At 34.1% G+C, this 17,339-nt stretch overlaps 1 protein-coding gene across 3 annotated transcripts in view; it reads left to right on the top strand.

Annotated features, from left to right (window-relative positions):
* Nucleotides 1-17,339, top strand: part of Invadolysin (leishmanolysin-like peptidase, invadolysin) — a 1,079,802-nt gene that overhangs the window by 36,757 nt on the left and 1,025,706 nt on the right. For all 3 annotated transcript variants that reach the window (XM_076690814.1, XM_076690812.1, XM_076690813.1), the window contains exon 2: nt 7,881-8,200. In XM_076690814.1, coding sequence (XP_076546929.1) covers nt 8,021-8,200 — 180 coding nt within the window. In that variant the 5' untranslated portion in view covers nt 7,881-8,020. The remainder of the gene's footprint in view (nt 1-7,880; nt 8,201-17,339) is intronic.

Here is a 17,339-nt window from a genome sequence, read left to right as displayed (position 1 = left end):
AGGAACCGTGCTCTCACAAGCGCTCGCCCGGCATGCGGCTCGAATATACAGGGTGTCTCAGAACTGGGGTAGGAACGGAAGAGGGATGATTGGTGAGGTCATTCTAAACAACTTTTTCCTTTGCCAAAATGTTGGTTAAGGCTTCGTTTTCGAGTTATTATCGAAAAACACTGGCCAATCAGAGCGCGTCGTTAGCGCGGGCCGAACCACGAGAGTGTTGGGTATGTTCCGCACGGTCGTGATCAAATGCATCGGCACCACGTCGGTGTAATAGGATTCGTTGTTCATGAGTAATCAATAATTCTTTACAATTATTCTTTTCTTTTTTTTATTCATTATCCGATGCAACTTCTACTCAACGAATCCCATCATCCCGACGTAGTGCCGAGGCACTTGATCACGACCGCGCGGAACATACCCAACACTCTCGTGGTTCGGCCCGCGCTAACGGCGCGCTCTGATTGGCCAGTGTTTTTCGTTAATAACTCGAAAACGAAGCCTTAACCAACATTTTGGCAAAGGAAAAAGTTATTTAGAATGACCTCACCAATCATCCCTCTTCCGTTCCTACCCCAGTTCTGGGACACCCTGTATACAAGTTTCGAACCGCGGTATGATAGGTGTCTGGGGCAGGGGTCGTCTGTTGTCAGCCTCACTGACGAGTCTAACAGACTATCCCGAGACGAGAAACACCGTTTGTTTTCTCAACTGCTACATTATGGTCAACATAATCGACCAACAGAACTCTCACAATTCGTCGTTTGGTACAAAAATTCGAAGCCACTGATTCCAGTTGTTGTTGATCAACACATTCTGACACATCAACGTAGTGCGCAAGAAGTTAAAAGAAAATATTGAGGCTGTAAGGAAAAGTGTGTTACTGAGAATCCAAATTTTATCGATTTCACGACGTTCTCAACGATTAGACATTTCTCTGACTTCTGTATGGCGAATTTTGCATAGAGACTTAGGTCTTCATCCTTACAAGATTCAGTTAACTCCAAGAACTGTGAAGCCTTACTGATCATCGTATGCGTCGTGAAATTCAACGATATCATTACATATATCGAGAAATGCGGTTGTCAACTGGCCACCAAGATCTTGCTACTTGACTCGATAATTATGCAGATGATTGACTACCTCACTGATTTTGATGACCTCGAAATATGTTGTCAAGGTCACTATTCCGAACAACTTTTCCCTATACATGTTACCGCCGCTCGGCCTTCGTTTTCCAGATATTCGCAAAAATAATTTTATTGCCGTCATTCACGACTTGAACAGTAACATATTAAATTTGTTTTGCTGATATCTCAATGTTATATCTCGATTATTATTCAACAGAATCTTTTGCTTTTCGAGTATATTATGTAGTTATTTATGTAGAATAATTTAATATGCGCAATCATTGTATTTTATTTGTATTTATTGTTTTATTTAGACTAATATACGCCCCGTTGCGGGTGGACGATTTTCACTGTGAGTAACTGTATGTACAGTGAAAACTCGATAAATGTAACTATTGTCGGTCCGCTCCGCGATAGTTATGGAATAATAGGAGAATCGTTTTTCGAATTTTGGTTGTAGTTTGCTCACGCCGTCGAACGTAGAAAGAGTCAGTAGCTAAAGATGAAAGAGGGACTGAAGCCGGGACTTCTGCCCTCTTTACTGCCTTCGTTTAAATGCCTCCTGTCAGTGTGACCATACTAATGCACAGAATAAAGTTTTTTACTTTATACTTTTTGTTAATACAAATTTCATTATCATGTGGGGGAGATTTTTCTGATTAAAATGAAGCTAAACACGATATAAATCGGTCAACATTTAGTAGCATAATATTGGGTTAAATGTTGTGCTTGCCAGTCTTTCTCTCTTTGTTATCCTTTTCTATGTTCTTATTAATAAATACCGGCCCGGCCGACGACGAACGATTTCCGAGAACGATCGATAAGGGCGAGATCAATTAAGAGCCGAAAGTCAATCGCTGGCTGAAGGACAGAACAGATACATATACCATTTGCAGTTTTATAATAAAACATCTTTTCTACACAAAGTACGACGGATTCGAGGTGCTGAATACATTTATCGAATAGGAGATAGTTAATTCTCAAACAGGACGCTTCCACTGTTTCGTAAACGATCAGAAACTGAAACGCTTATGAGATAGGAGGTTTCGTTAGCTATCCCTATTCGATAAATGTATGTACTACCGCTGACTTGCGAGAATACGAGTAAATTTTTTAAAGCTGCCATTAATACCTATTTTGGTTTCTTAAAGAAAGCCACTACGTTTCTACACTTCGCTTCACTGGTTGAAGGAGGATCCCCCTAGTGATAGGGATTAAAATGTATCATTTATGAAATAGACTTATGAAAACATTTATCCAGTTTTCACTGTAGTTGAAAATAGGAGCCCCTGCTCCATAGATGTCTGTTTACCTGCGCCACCGATATAATTCTCTGTACCACGCTACAAAATTACGTCTTTTGTCAACTATAAGAAAACGCAATATACAGGCTGCTGGACAACGTCGCCTGTCGTCACCTTTGGGGGTCCTAAGCGTGGGATCGTCCTTCGAGGGTCGTGACATTAGAGGACATTTTTGGGACCGTCAGTTTAGTTCGTTCAATAAATTCTCAATTGTTTCATTTGCGTTTGTGCGTAATTCTCTACATCCTGTGAAACCGTTATTCGCCCATTCTTACACAACATAGACTCTTTGTCCGTTTTCGGGAGTATCACAGATAGCTACTACAAAATTTTATTGCTTGCTTTACCTATGAATTTTTAATTTTGAATAAAGGAAACAGACATCATAAATGCACTAGGGAGGCTTGCGTCTCCTCTACATCTACTCTATAAACTATCAATAATAAAAATTCTTATGAAAATTCTGATTATTAATTGAAATATACCTGAATATAAATGCGAAACGCCACGTATGTTAAACTTTTAATTCTCGTTAAATTAGTTCTAGAAAATCGCGTTGAAATTTAGCCTTGTATTACTATCATTATTATCATTAGGTATACATATTTTATTCAATAAAAAGAAGGAAGGGGTGACATGGCCCAGTGCTTAGGAAAAGGTTAACATGACGCCCCTGGCTCTATTTAAACAAATAGTTGATTTTGAAATTTCCGAAAATCCTTTACCCACAAAAAACTTATTCTTGCGGTATTCTGACTTCTTTGATTCAGTATAATTGTTATGAATTTTGTTTCGTATTTTTACAAATAAATAATGTATGTGTATTTACAGAGTTATACAAATAAAATGAAATAAAGCTATTTACACAGCCTTCTACGCAACAGAGACACGACATCTTTTACCCCTAATAAACCGAAGGTTATCTCAAGTCTCTTTAGATCGAACTAAAGGACACGCGCAGAAATAAGAATTAATCGATACAAGTAAATACGAGCGAATGCTCGATACTTTTATTTCGATATCAAGTATTCCTATATCGATACTAAGGAGGTATCGAGAAGTACTAATATCGAATGGGGTCAGCATCGATAGCCTTTATAAACTTACACTCAGATATCTTGCATAGACATTTATAAACTTACACTCAGATATCTTGCATTTCTATTTAATTGTAAGAAAAAAAAATATGTTATGGGGGGATGTTAAATACTTAATAAAATATGTATGTACATACGTATAAAATATAGTTACAAAAAAAACATAAGTACGTACTTTGTACATGGCACTCAACATTTTATTTCTTTTTAACACGTATTACTTCTGTACCTGTACATTGAAAAACTGAGAATAATAATTAAATAAAACAAGTTAAATTGAAATTATTTTTACGGCTATTCTCCATGCAAACAATTTGTTCTTACTTGTTTTATGTGTCGTCTGGGAGGTTCTTAGAAAAGGCTCATAAATAAAAGCACGCAAAATTTCAAAATGCGTTTTAACTGCGCGGCTGACAATGAGACTTGCAACGCAGCTGGTTAGGAGGTTACTCAATTCGATCAGTTATATATATTTTTTTTCTATGTGTGTTCACCGATCACTCCGAGATGGATGGACCAATCGGAACAAAATCTTTTGCATCTTGTAGAGTATGTATTGGTCCTGTTAAACAAAAATTTTTCATTTTTTCATTGCTAAGGATTATTATTGCAAAAAACAGGAAGTTTCTAATCTCAGCATCGGATGATTTCAATGACCCTTTAATATGTTGTCGGGCCCATGATTTTGAACAATTTTATCATTTAGTTTCCGAGATATTCGTGAAAAACTATTGTTACTACTACATTGAATTCTACGTATGCCTACGTGTCTCTGGCAGTGTATGGGTCAGCATGCAGTCGCCGATTCTCTACTGTTTCTGTACACATGTCGCGTCGCGCGTCGACCGAAAATCAGTATACAGTAAAACCTGGATAAATGCAACCAAGATTGGGACCCAGTGGTTGCATTTATCCAAGCGAGGTGTCGAATCTCGGGTTACACGCGACGACCAGCCAAGCGTGAACGTAGAAAGGGACAGACAGTGGCGGAAAGAGAGAGGTCCGATGATGAAAGGAAAGAGCCGAAACGTATCGGTGTGACTAATACTAATTCAACTATAAAACTTTTTTATTTTTGACTTTTTATTATTAAAACTTTTACTAACGCATTGGTGAAATTTTTCTGATTCAAATGGTACCAAATACGATATAGTTTCACTTATAATTACTTGCTAAAATTGATGTTAAAGGTTGGCGAAAAGCAACAGAGATCGAAATCAAAACTGGTCGCGGTGTCGGCTCTGGTTTCAAAGGTTTCATTTATCCAGGCAAGGTGTCGATTCTGGGCATTTAATGTTGCATTTATCCAAGCGAGGAGTCGATTCTGGGCATTTAATGTTTCATTTATCCAAGCGAGGTGTCGATTCTGAATCCGTACACATGTTTTCTTTGTAGCCAACATGCCGATTCTGTGTCCGTACACATCTTTTGTATTCAGCCAACATCATTTATATTCAGTCGTGGTGTCAATTCTATGTTGTTTATTCTATTACTATTGTTTATACATATAATTCAAACTATATCATGTTTGGTGTCATTTTAATCGGAAAAATCTCACAAATGCGTTAGTAAAAGTTTCATTAAGAAAAAGTTAAAAATAAAAAAGTTTTATCGTTCAATTAGTATTAGTCACACCGATATTACGGTCGGATCTTATTACACGGTTTCCTCGTCGAGCGGCTCGGTTCGCCTAGGGGCATCCCCCCAAGTGGAGGGGATAGCGATGTTGCATTTATCCAAGCATTCTTTCGTTGCATTTATCCAGGTTTTACTGTACATACATACATATACATATGTATAATAACTATTGTTATTGCAAAATCCTATTCTTTAGCGTTACTCTGCAAGGAACGCACCGATCGCGATGAAACCTTTCACATCTCGTAGATCTTTCCACGATGATCCCATTTGCAAAAATTTATATAACTTCTTATTGTTACTGACTATTGTTATAGCAAAATACCCTATTCATTGGTGTTACTCTGCAAGGCATATACCGATCGCGATGAAAGCTACTAGGAGATGTTTCCACGATGATCCCACTTGCAAAAATGTATGGAACTTATTATCGTTAATAACTATCGGTATTGCAATTAACCAATAAGAACGGTAAATCATCTTACGGCATCCTACAAATACTGATTGACCCATTAAAAAGTGTGAAATAAAATAATTTTTAACAAAAAATACAACCAACTTCAAAATGCGCTAAAAGGTGTAAAATAACTTATACTTCATTTCTACAACAAAATGCACTAAAAAGTATGAAAATTTCTATTTCATTTATACAAATACCCAACAGCTATTAATAAAACCTATTTACTCATTAAATAGTATACTAAATACATTTCAACCTTTTCGGAGGCGACGCAAAATTAAAAATACCCAAATAAACGATGCTGCCAATAACGATTCGATTGCGGTATGGAGAACTTGGTAATTAACAAGTCATAAGAAAAAATACGGAACGTTATAGGTACGGCTGAGAACATTTATAATTGTAACGATTGTATCAGAAGATGGCAGCTTCTGATGTACATGTAGTTAATCCATTTGTCATAGGTTGCCGACGCCTGAACTAGGATCGTTCTTGTAGGAGGCCAAGACTGGGTCGCGGGAAATCAAAAGAGTCTGGTTACTTCGTATAAAAAATGGTGTATTGAAATTTAATGTGTCTTGCAATGAACGAGGAGGACTGACGCCCGCGTGCCGTCACGGTTTTATAAAATGGTTGTTCCTCCACGTTATGGCGATCTTCTTTTTTAACCGACTTCGAAAAGGAGGAGGTTACTCAATTCGATCAGTATGTATTTTTTTTTTTTCTGCTCTCGAATGATCACTAAACGTCTTGCAAAAACCGTTGGAATCGCATGTTACATTGTCACGCGACTACGCGTTTATTATTCTCGAAAGATCACGAAATGGAATCGCCTGATAGATTGTCTCGCGACTACGCGTTTACAATTATTGCAGAAACCGTTGGAATAATCTGTCTTTCGGCTACGCGTCTACATTCTAGTAGAAGAAAAGATCTAATTTTGTGTCGCCTCCGAAAAGGTTGAAATGTATTTAGGGTACTATTTAACGAATAAAAAGGTTTTGTTAATAACTGTTGGGTATTTGTATAAATGAAATAGAAGTTATTTCATTAGGAAATAGAAATTATTTCATACTTTTTAATGCATTTTGTTGTAGAAATGAAGTATGTATAAGTTATTTTACACTTTCGAAGTCGGTTGTCTCTTTTTTTTTTAATTATTTTATCGTGTGTGAGGTGAAGTGATTGCGTCTCAAATTTCAATGCTATAAAATTTTGTTATGTTGAAATTCTCGTCAACGGTTCCGTCTGCTACAATGAAAAAATAGGACGTAACTAGGAGAGTCTCGATCCATAACAATTGATTTAGTAAATATAACATTTTTTTACCATTTTATTATGATTTATTTTATACAATTCAATCAGTTAAATATGTGTTCAAATTATTCCACGTAATTGGACCAAGCTATAGCACCTAGAGTGCAATAAGTTAAAAGTGAAATGTTTAATGAAAAAATTTGAAATATCTCACAAATTGTTGATATATTTGATATTGTACCTTCATACTTTTTTACGTAGAAAATTTACAAAGAAATGACATATGTGAAAAATTCAGTTCCGTAACAAAAATGCAAATATTTTCTTTTTTAAAAATATGATGTTGCATTCTTTATTTTATATAAAAAAAGTATTAAAATACAATGTAAGAAAAAGATAATTTGTGAGATATTACAAATCGTTGAACAAAAAAATATCTTAATTTGGAATACCTTGTGAACTGTTAGTTTGAAATTTTTCAAAAGCCTTTGCCCGCATCATATGATACTCTATTTAATATTAATCACTTTTATCTAATAAAATTCTATTCCATCTTTAACCGTTTTAAAGCTATAGTACCTTGTATATTACAAAAATTCTGAATATAAACTTCCTGATTTTAGATACATAGGGGTGCGCTATAATTTTGCACAGTCATTACTTTTGATGTTTCTGTATAATTGAGCAAAATTTTACCAACAGTAGTGCTTCGAATGTTGCGCGCGCCCCTCGAAGGTATTTTCGAAACGTTCATTATCGACATTGTGTTTTACACGTAACACAGATAACTCATGCGTAGCATTAGTGAACACCCTGCATATAGGGCGTTCTACAAACTTACATACAAACTTTGCCAGTATATTTCACACCTTAAAATAATAATATATTGCCTACAATGAAAAGCTTGAGAAAATTAGTTTATTGTATGTTAAAAAGCAATGTATAAAATATAGAGTTCGATTTTATTTGTAATAGTAACCCTTCGGTTTCTTTGCAGGTTACTCCCAAGGGAGTTATCGCGGCGACAACAGAGAGCGTCTGCCGCGCTCGAAGTATCGAACGTGAGTGGTGTGGCGCTGGATGTCATGGTCGTGACGCTTATATAAATGCGCGGCGTCGCCGTCACGCGCGCTCAGTATGTGTCGTGTTCTGCGAGCTAGAACGTCGTCCGTGATGGCGGCTCGAGTGCGGTTGAAGATGCAATGCGTCACCGTTATGTCGTTGTTCATTGTGATCGTGGTGTTGTGTGGTGTTGATTTTGTGTGTGGAATGTTCGAGCATCGCCACTGCAACCATCAGCATCCCCGGCCACACGAGGTAAGCGTCATACAAAGGAAATACCTTACATTCTCTTTTTTCTTCCTTGCTCTTTCCCTTTTTTCACTTTTGTTGTCTCCGTTCGTTTGGTAGACGCACGCCATCCAAGCAGCTCGACTTCTCGTTATAACCGCCACTTTCTTTCTTTTTTCAATTAATATTTATTCAGAAAATTACTTGTTCGTTGTATTTCTGGATTTTGCTAACCAAGGAATCGCGAATTTCAACAAAGCGTGCGTTTCACGTGACACGTGTTCCTGCTGTCTTTCTTGTATACGCACCTGGTATCTTTCGTGCGACCTACTTTATTTTGAACCAATGAACGTTGCTCTCCTTTATTAAGTGGACGCTTAAGTACTCTCGTATTATTGTGCTATTAATCATTTTTATTATTGCCGACGCACGGCCGATATTCTCGTAACACGCTTTGCCTCTAACCTAAAGTGCTTTTCATTAATACGTTTAGTTTACGACGCAAGTGCAATGACACGAATCTCGTTCCATTTTCAATATAAAGTTCGCGAAGTTTTCTGCGAGAATGAAGATTGATTTTGCCGTGTTAACTGGTGCTCAAAGTGCACATTCTTCAATAATTGAAACGTGTTACGATTAACAGTGCTCATTGGAATGTATCTTTCGTGGATCGTGTAAAGAAAGGTGGTCGTGAACTTGTTTCATGCGCCGGCGAACCACGTGTTTTTGAAGCATACACGTGCCAGTGCGTTTTTGCTGTACAACATTTCACTGCTTACGCCTCATTTAGCTCATTACGCTTTAATTTTCTCTAACCACCGGGAAGATATAATTTTCAGATAACTTTATCCTGTTTCTTCAACATGTTGTAGCAAAAACTATTTTTATTATGTATCGAGGTGCACGAGCTGCTAGGGATGACGTTGTCGATTCATCGATAATATTGTTTAGATATCGTTAAATAGAATGGGAACAACTGAAGGAAAATATAACTCGCAATTTTGTTATTCAAATCTATGTATTTTAATATGAAAATCAAACAAAAAAAAGTATATTTGAATAATAAAATTAAGTTAAATTAGGTTTCAAGTTAATTTAACCGTTATATTTAATCGTGTAACTAGGTAGGACCAGGGGCGAATCCCCCCACCCCCAAATTTAGACGGATTCTCTCAGAATTCTTAAATTCTAACATTCTGCAGTTCTAAAATTTGAAAAACTGAAATTTTAAGGTTTTGGAATTCCATAATTGTAAAATTTTCGTGTTCTATAATCCCTAAATTGTGAGATTTTACGATTCTTAAATTATAAAGTTCCGAAATTGAAAGATTTCGAGATTCTAAAGTTTCAAAATTACTAGATTTCAAAATTCTGAAATTGTAGAATTCTAAAATTGAAAGATTTTAAGGTTTTAAAATTTCCAAATTTCAAAGTTCTGAAGTTCTATAATTAAAAAATTTAAAGGTTCTAAAATTCTGAAACACCATAATTTCAAAATTCTAAGTTTTTCTCGTAAAATTCTATGGAAAGTGCAAAATCTTGAGCAACGGACACTGGCCCATTTCAGAAAAAATCCTAGTTACATTGACGGTTATGTTCCACTTCAGTCACTTACATTAGTCTTGACCTTTTGTAAGTAATCTGGGTCGTTAACGGCACGAATGAAAGCCTTTCTCTCGAATTTGCGTTTTTATAAACCTAAAAGTTTCACAATTTTGATGTAACGAACGATTGTATAATACAGTTGCAATTTCGACAACTATGCCAATTTTCTTTTAGATTTTGTAAATTCCGAAAACTGTAAAATGTCAAACGACCTATTTTGCCGACGAAGTATAAAAAAAGTTTACCTACATTTGCAGGATTAACGATGTTTTAATGACGTTGATGTATCGTTAAGTACTGATAGAATATCGATAATCAACAATATTACATACTTGTTTTGTGTGATATTAAATTAAATTTTATCCTAATATATGTACACATGTATACGTTACAATTAGACTGAAATATAGTATAGTACATAAACTATCGGTTTGAGAAGAAATTGTCATTTTTTGAAGTATAACATTGTAGCAAAATACCACTTACATAAGTTATAACTGCTGCAAATTTTGTAACGACCTCAAATTTCATCATGCTTGCTTATTTGATTTGTCCATACGGTTCATTTTAAAGGGTTCATATCTTGTGATGGATATTTGTCAAATTAATGTAATATTGTGCATTTGTTAGCTGAACTTCTTCTATCCGATATATTAAATTATCGGTAGCCTTCGTTGCAAAGTATACCGATTAAAATCTCTAAAGTAACAGTAGACGAATTTCATGTTGTTTACTATTCGCTGCAACTAATAACCAGACATTTTGTAACAGTCACAGTAACGCCAAATTTGTGTAAATATTTTCATCAAACTTTAACTTTCAAACAGGAGAGTCTGGATTAATCGGGACCCAAATTTACAAAACATATTAACTAAATCTAAACTTAAATACTTAATTTTGAAAGTACAGTGTCAAACTTAGAAAATGAAAATAATATGAAATACAAAATTAAATTAAAATGGGGCTTTCTCCCTGGTCCGTCGTCCGAGGGTTAAACTTCAAATTGATCTAGCATAAGCGGTATTCTAGGATAATTTTACTTCACTAAATCGTGTTAAGTCTTTCATATTTCGAAAACATTAATTTTTTAACAACTTACAAATGTGTATTAGATATACTGATGTAAACAAGATGTTTAAACAATATAAAATGTGTATAATTTGCATCATAATATTTAGAAGAAAATGTGAAAAAATATTTTTACATAAATATTTGCAGTTTAGGGATAACCTAGCAGTGAACAGTAATTTACTGACATTTTAATTCATTTTTTAGATATCTCTGTTTTTTGATGATGAATACGTATACTTATTTTGTTTCTATTTTCCGACGCATCTATTCTGTTACGTACATGTCTCTAAATGGTACTAATTAATTGTTCGTGCTGTAATATCCTGAGAAACGTTTCACTTATCCATTTTGAACCGCGTATAATTCAAGGCTATCTATTCCTCCATACTGAAAGTGTAAATACAATGTAACCCAGATCTTTTACTAGCAATTCACAGCTGGAAATTATTATCTTAAATTACTACAAAGATATCTGTTACGTATATGGAACAATTTAATGTTACAATTGTAAAGTGATATTATTTCAATTGAATTTGGTTAATTCATATTTTGTGTAGACACATGTTTACTTTTGTTGTTGTTAAATAAGTAACATTTGTTAGTAAACTTTTGGAATTATTTTGTTATTTATTCATTATTGTTTGCTCTTTTGTATATGAATTACCAATACAAAAATATGAGACCATTATATTCAAAATTACATTTTCTTCTTTAAAATAATTTCAGTGGATATAATTTTCAAGTGAGATTTTAAAGATATGTTATCATTTGTTTCATAACGATATACTATTATTACATATCTGCTCTTTTATTAATATAAAAAGAATGAGACAATAATAATTTGACAATACAACTTTTTTATTTGTTATTTTTGCTAAATGAAACTTTTACCAATGTAATTGTCAGGATTTACTGATTAAAATAAAACCAAACACGATAGAATTTTTATTATATGGACTAAAAAAAAATTCGCATTGGGATGATGTTCCCTTATACACAGAATAAGCAAATATAATCCAGATCTTGTTTCAATAAGAAAAATCTCACAAATGCATTAGTACGTTTCATTTGACAAAAATAAAAATATTTCATGGTTGCATTAGTATTGTCTCACCGATATATTGAAGCTTGAATCAGGTTACAGTATTCGCTCATCCAGCTTCGTTGTTCCTCAAAGGGGATCCCCCCAAGTGCTTTGAGGATGGTTACCTGGAATTTATCCAATGGATCTCACCGGGTGCTTGTCCAACTTATACTGTGTATACAAATATATGTTGATATTTGTAGGTTGATATTTTAAGTTTAAAATTTACTACTGAAAGTGCAAATGGTCAGTTATGATTTACTATTATCGTTTACACATTTTTCTAACAAGGAATTATTTCTTGCAACGTATTAAATAAAATCATTGGAAAATATATGAAAAATGAAATCAAGTTGGTTCATAAATTTGTTTATATTTTATTTTTTTTTTCTTCAATCCAGGTCGCATTGTAAGGAAAGAAATATCGTTTATTTATCGAATACAAAAGCAATGTTAATTAATATACAATTGTTTGAATAAATGAATGTTCATTGAATTTTATAAGTTGTGGATGAATTTATGAACAGACCTGATATTTTTCCACATAGTTGTCATTAGATATTTGAAAAATTTTGTTTTATGCCAGTAAGAATATGTAGTGGCCTGGTCTGGTTTCGTCATATCCTTGGAGAATGGCTTCTTCCATATTGTGTGTTTTGATGCGAAACCCACTTTTACTTATCTAAAACAGAAAATCTTTGAGCATGTTCGTTTTTTATATTTATTTAAAAAATAATTATATAATACTGGTAGTTTGCTACATTATGTGAAACAGAATTTATAGTTTACAAATGCAGGGATTTAATTTAAGATAGTTCAGTATAATAAGCTCTTAGAATTTGGTCGCCTGCTGCTTTTTGTCTTTTAATTACTAAACCGGAAATTAGGTGGACACTTATTTAGTCGACATTTTAAATTTAAGAAAACAGAAAATTTGAAATATCATGATGAACGTTTTGACCGAAAACATACGAAAATGAAATTTAATACTTTTCTTTTTATTAAATTTTTTTCAGTAATTGTATATCTATAAGTATTAATTTGCAAAAAGTATAAGTTCTAACTTTGGCCCTAAAAACATGATGACCTTTATTTAATAAAGTCATTAGTATTATTTTCATATTAATGAATGCTTAAATTATATATTATTATCCAAATATTATCGATATCAATATTATTAATCCTTTGCGGACGATGGTCGCCGCTGCGGCGGCAAACAGATGACGAAAGTCAATGCGAAAATCAGTCGACTCTCTTTTCTAAAACTATAAAAAGTAAATTACCTGATCCAATATCCGAGATTCTGCCGATCGGATTTACCCATGAAAGTAGCTTCTACATATGCAGCATTGATGCTATTGAATTTTGAAAAATATAGGTCAAGGGGTTAAAGGGGAAACGAGGGGATGGGGCTTTATCTTGAAGGAACGAGATTGAACGAAAATTTAGCTCGTATGAGTTTTTAGCTTATAAAGATAGAATATAAGAGATAAAAATATTTTTCACTATAAGTTACTTCTAACTTTAAACGCTTGATTTTTCTTCATTTTTATAAATCTTTTATAAGTTTGATATATATTGGTATATGTTCAGTAACGTCTTAGAATTCATTACTGAAAATTTCTTTAAATGAACTGGTGCCTAGAAGAAAGGCTTATGTTACATTTTATAAAATTTAAAGGGTGGCGTATAAATAGTTAATTGTTTTATTTACTTGTGTCAGTTCACTTAATGTAGGTTTTGATATCTAGAGCCATTTTTGAGTATTAAAAACTTCAAAGAAACGTTTTTTACAATACATTGTTCTTTTTTCGTGAAAAACAACTTCTGAAAAGTTTGTAACATACGCATTTGTTTTAGGCTCTTCAAATATGTTGTTCTGAATCTTCGGAAAATAGGTCAAAATATATGAAAAATGGAATTCCGTAGTACATACAGACATTTTTACGAAAAGCAGTGATAATGTATATGTTAAAACCTGACTTGTCACTTCTGTTAATATTGAAAAAAAAAAGAGAAAAAACAACAGACACACAAAACAAAACAAAAAAAAAAAAAAAAAACCACAAATACATAACAATATAAAATAACTTCAAAATTAATTTTTATTCTTAAATAACTTCATTTTATTTGCAATTTTTATCTGAAAATTATTGGAATAAGAAATTATTTATTATTTGTAAATATGCCGGACTTATGTAAACACAGAATTTATTATTTATTAAATTTATGTATATTGTACCATACGGGGCTGATAATCTTTGGCAATTAATGCGATATAAATAATTAAATAATAAATTAATTTTTTGTATCTATACATATACATATGTATGTATTAAAAATTATAAATTGTTCTGTTACGTACATATACTCTTATGTGAAAAATCTATTTTTAGTATTGTATAAAGTAATTCCTGAAAGGAGGTAAGATGGAAGACTTTCTGTTTGTTGCGTTTAACAGTTTTAAGGGGAAATCTTTTTTTCTCACAGAACATGGTTATATCAAGGTAATTTCCAGTTTCTTCAAACTAGCTCTTAAAACGATTTATGTAATACGCAAAATCGTATGTATACTTCTCAACATTATTGAAAAACAATTGTATATTGAATTTATTTATAATTGAAATAAAATCTATGCCTGATATTAATTGAACAAGTTGTTGGATATCAAATGGTAACTTTGAGATGTAGAAAGTCTGATGTGATTTTTTAGTTATTTACTTATTTATTTATTTATTTATTTATTTAGTCTTTAGAGTCGCATCAACATCAAAGGTTCTTAGCGACTGTCTATTAAGTTAAATACTCATTATGGAGCACTAATTAAGAGAAAAAGAGAAAAGACAACGGGTTCCCCAGAGTTTATAGTCTATTGAGAATTCCGATGGTATTGCAGAATGTGATCAGTGTATTCTGGTAGGATGTTCAAGTGATTGTTTCGGTGAAGTCGTCTTTAATATTCAATCTTATTGATACTCCGTTGTATTTCCTGCATTCTAGAATAATGTGGTTGATAGTGATAGATTCTGACGTGATTTGATGACATGAAAGTATCGCAAAATAGCACTTCTGACATAACAATTTGAAGTTTAAAATGTGAAAATAGCTGCGTAAACATGCGTTAGTGTGCTCTTTTTCACTAACGTGGTCGGCAAACTGAGTCTTGCATTTCCGGGCCTGATTTTATATTGTTCTATGCTTTAAGAAAATTCGGACAAATTTTGAGACATTAAAGTTCCTAATTCAACATACAAGTGACACTAAAGTGAAATATTGAAATCTTTTTGTATAAAAAAATTCAAACTTGAATGCAAGCCTTGAAAAATAAAAATTTCGTGATATTCAACAACCTAATTTGTCGTCAGATGGTTAATTATAAATTAATTACAACATCCACTTAGAATCTAGAAAGTTTAGCATGATTTTGACGAAAAAATATCAGGAAACAGCACTTTTGGTGTATCAGTTTGAAGCTTAAAATTACAAGTAACTAGGAATCGTTTTTTCGACTCGAAGGCTCGAACCATAATGCCCCCTCGACTCCTTCCTCGATTTTATTTCTACATCCCTTCTCGAAGTATCTTTAATAAAAGTAACGATTCTTCCAGAAATCGCCCACTTGCTTTCGGCGAACTTTTGTGGCGCGGTCTCTGCTTCTACGTAGTCGATACGCGATTCCGCGTCCAGACACAAAGCGATTCACCGACGACCGATCGCAGCCGGCCGTCGCGTCGCAGAAGAAGCGGCTTACAACTTTGATAGATGCTTTTGGCTATTTGCCTTTTTAATCGCCTTCGATTACCGAAACTGCGCATAAAGATTCCGTGAAATCTTCGGCCTTCTTTTGCGACCGGTGCGGCGTCCCGGTTCAAAGACTTTTACATATGGCAGCGAAACTAAAAGGCGCGAGTTTCAAACCTCGCGCCCTGCACCGATCCTTGATTCCGGGACTGTCATTATATAAATTATTTATTATTAAATTTTAATATTTTTAATTCAAATTAATTTTTAAATTAATATTTTTATATTAAATTTATTTAAAAAATATTAAAATTATATTATAAATTATTTATTTATTAATATATATATATCCAAGGAATCCCAGAGTGCCAAATATTCCCAATCATCGTTGCATACTCCCAAATCTCTTTCGATTGTACGAGCTAGCTCATCCGTGTTCGGTTCTTACCTCTTCCGAGTAGCTTGGACTCTCGGTGCTATGGTGAGGATCACCACCCCCGAGTAGTTTTATACTCCCGGTATTACGGTGATATTTGCCACTCCCGAGCGGTTTTATACCCTCGGTGCTACGGCAAATGTACGGCCACAGGTTTCCCTGTGCACGTAAAGGCTTCTTCTAAGCATGGACAAACCCATGCACTACTGACTTAGATCTAGTGCTCTCGGAGGGCCTTTTAACACAGGTCAAGGACTGTTAACTATGTTTGAATAAAAATAAATATCTCCCTCTGGTTTTCCATATACATATGTACATTTATTTAGTGGAGTTCTATCCGTAACAAATATTATATTAACATTTGTTATAAATTTTTGACTTTACTAATCGATTGGTTCCCTTCGACGGTTCTGGGGTAAGTGTCATGCCGTTCCTCATGGTCCTCCTACCAGAAGATGCAAGATCTTCCCCACTCCGTGGCCAGATCCTTCTAGATTAACCTTATCTTTTTACACGTGCCATGCAGTACCATGACTTCGGGTCATTGACCACACGCGCGTTCCTCCGAGGATCGGCGATCGAACTTTTTATCGCCGTTCCATAAACAAAACATCCGCGACTCTTAGAATTCGTCGCACTTCAAATATCAACTACCGCCGGCCTAACAAGGGAACATCGGGGACTGATACACTCCGATTTTGATGAAACTTTGCATAAATATTTATTAGACCTGTTTATGAAGATAACTGTAATTCGTTGGTGCCCGTTTTTCACTTTGAGGGAGACGTCAACCCTTTTATCCGAACCGCCCTTTCTATATACGTGCTTATAAATCGTAAACAACAAAAGATATAAAAAAATAGTTGAAATAAAAGTTATACCGTTTCTTGAGGTCTATAAAGCTGCGTGTAAGTTTTTTTTTAAATCATCCTTTTTGCAAAATTGAATTCCCCCTTCCCCTCCGCTTTGAAAAATTTTACGCAGCTTTATAGACCTCTATATATATATATATATAGGGGGGGAGAGAGAGAGAGAGAGAGGGAGAGGGAGAGAGAGAGAGAAGAAATTCGCATGTTGAAGATTTTTGTGAACATTTTTACGGACTTTTGTGGTTAGTTTGATGCCATATTGAATTCATTCTATAATCTGATTGGTCTGCATAAACGAGCTTCAAAATGCTGTCGACAAGACTAACCGGACCTAATACGTGCAGAGCGTACTGTGATAAA

The sequence above is a fragment of the Osmia lignaria genome, chromosome 11 (assembly GCF_051020975.1).
Source record: "Osmia lignaria lignaria isolate PbOS001 chromosome 11, iyOsmLign1, whole genome shotgun sequence".
Taxonomy (NCBI): domain Eukaryota; kingdom Metazoa; phylum Arthropoda; class Insecta; order Hymenoptera; family Megachilidae; genus Osmia; species Osmia lignaria.
The sequence above is the reverse complement of the archived record's forward strand: the minus strand, read 5'-3'. Positions and strand labels throughout refer to the sequence as shown.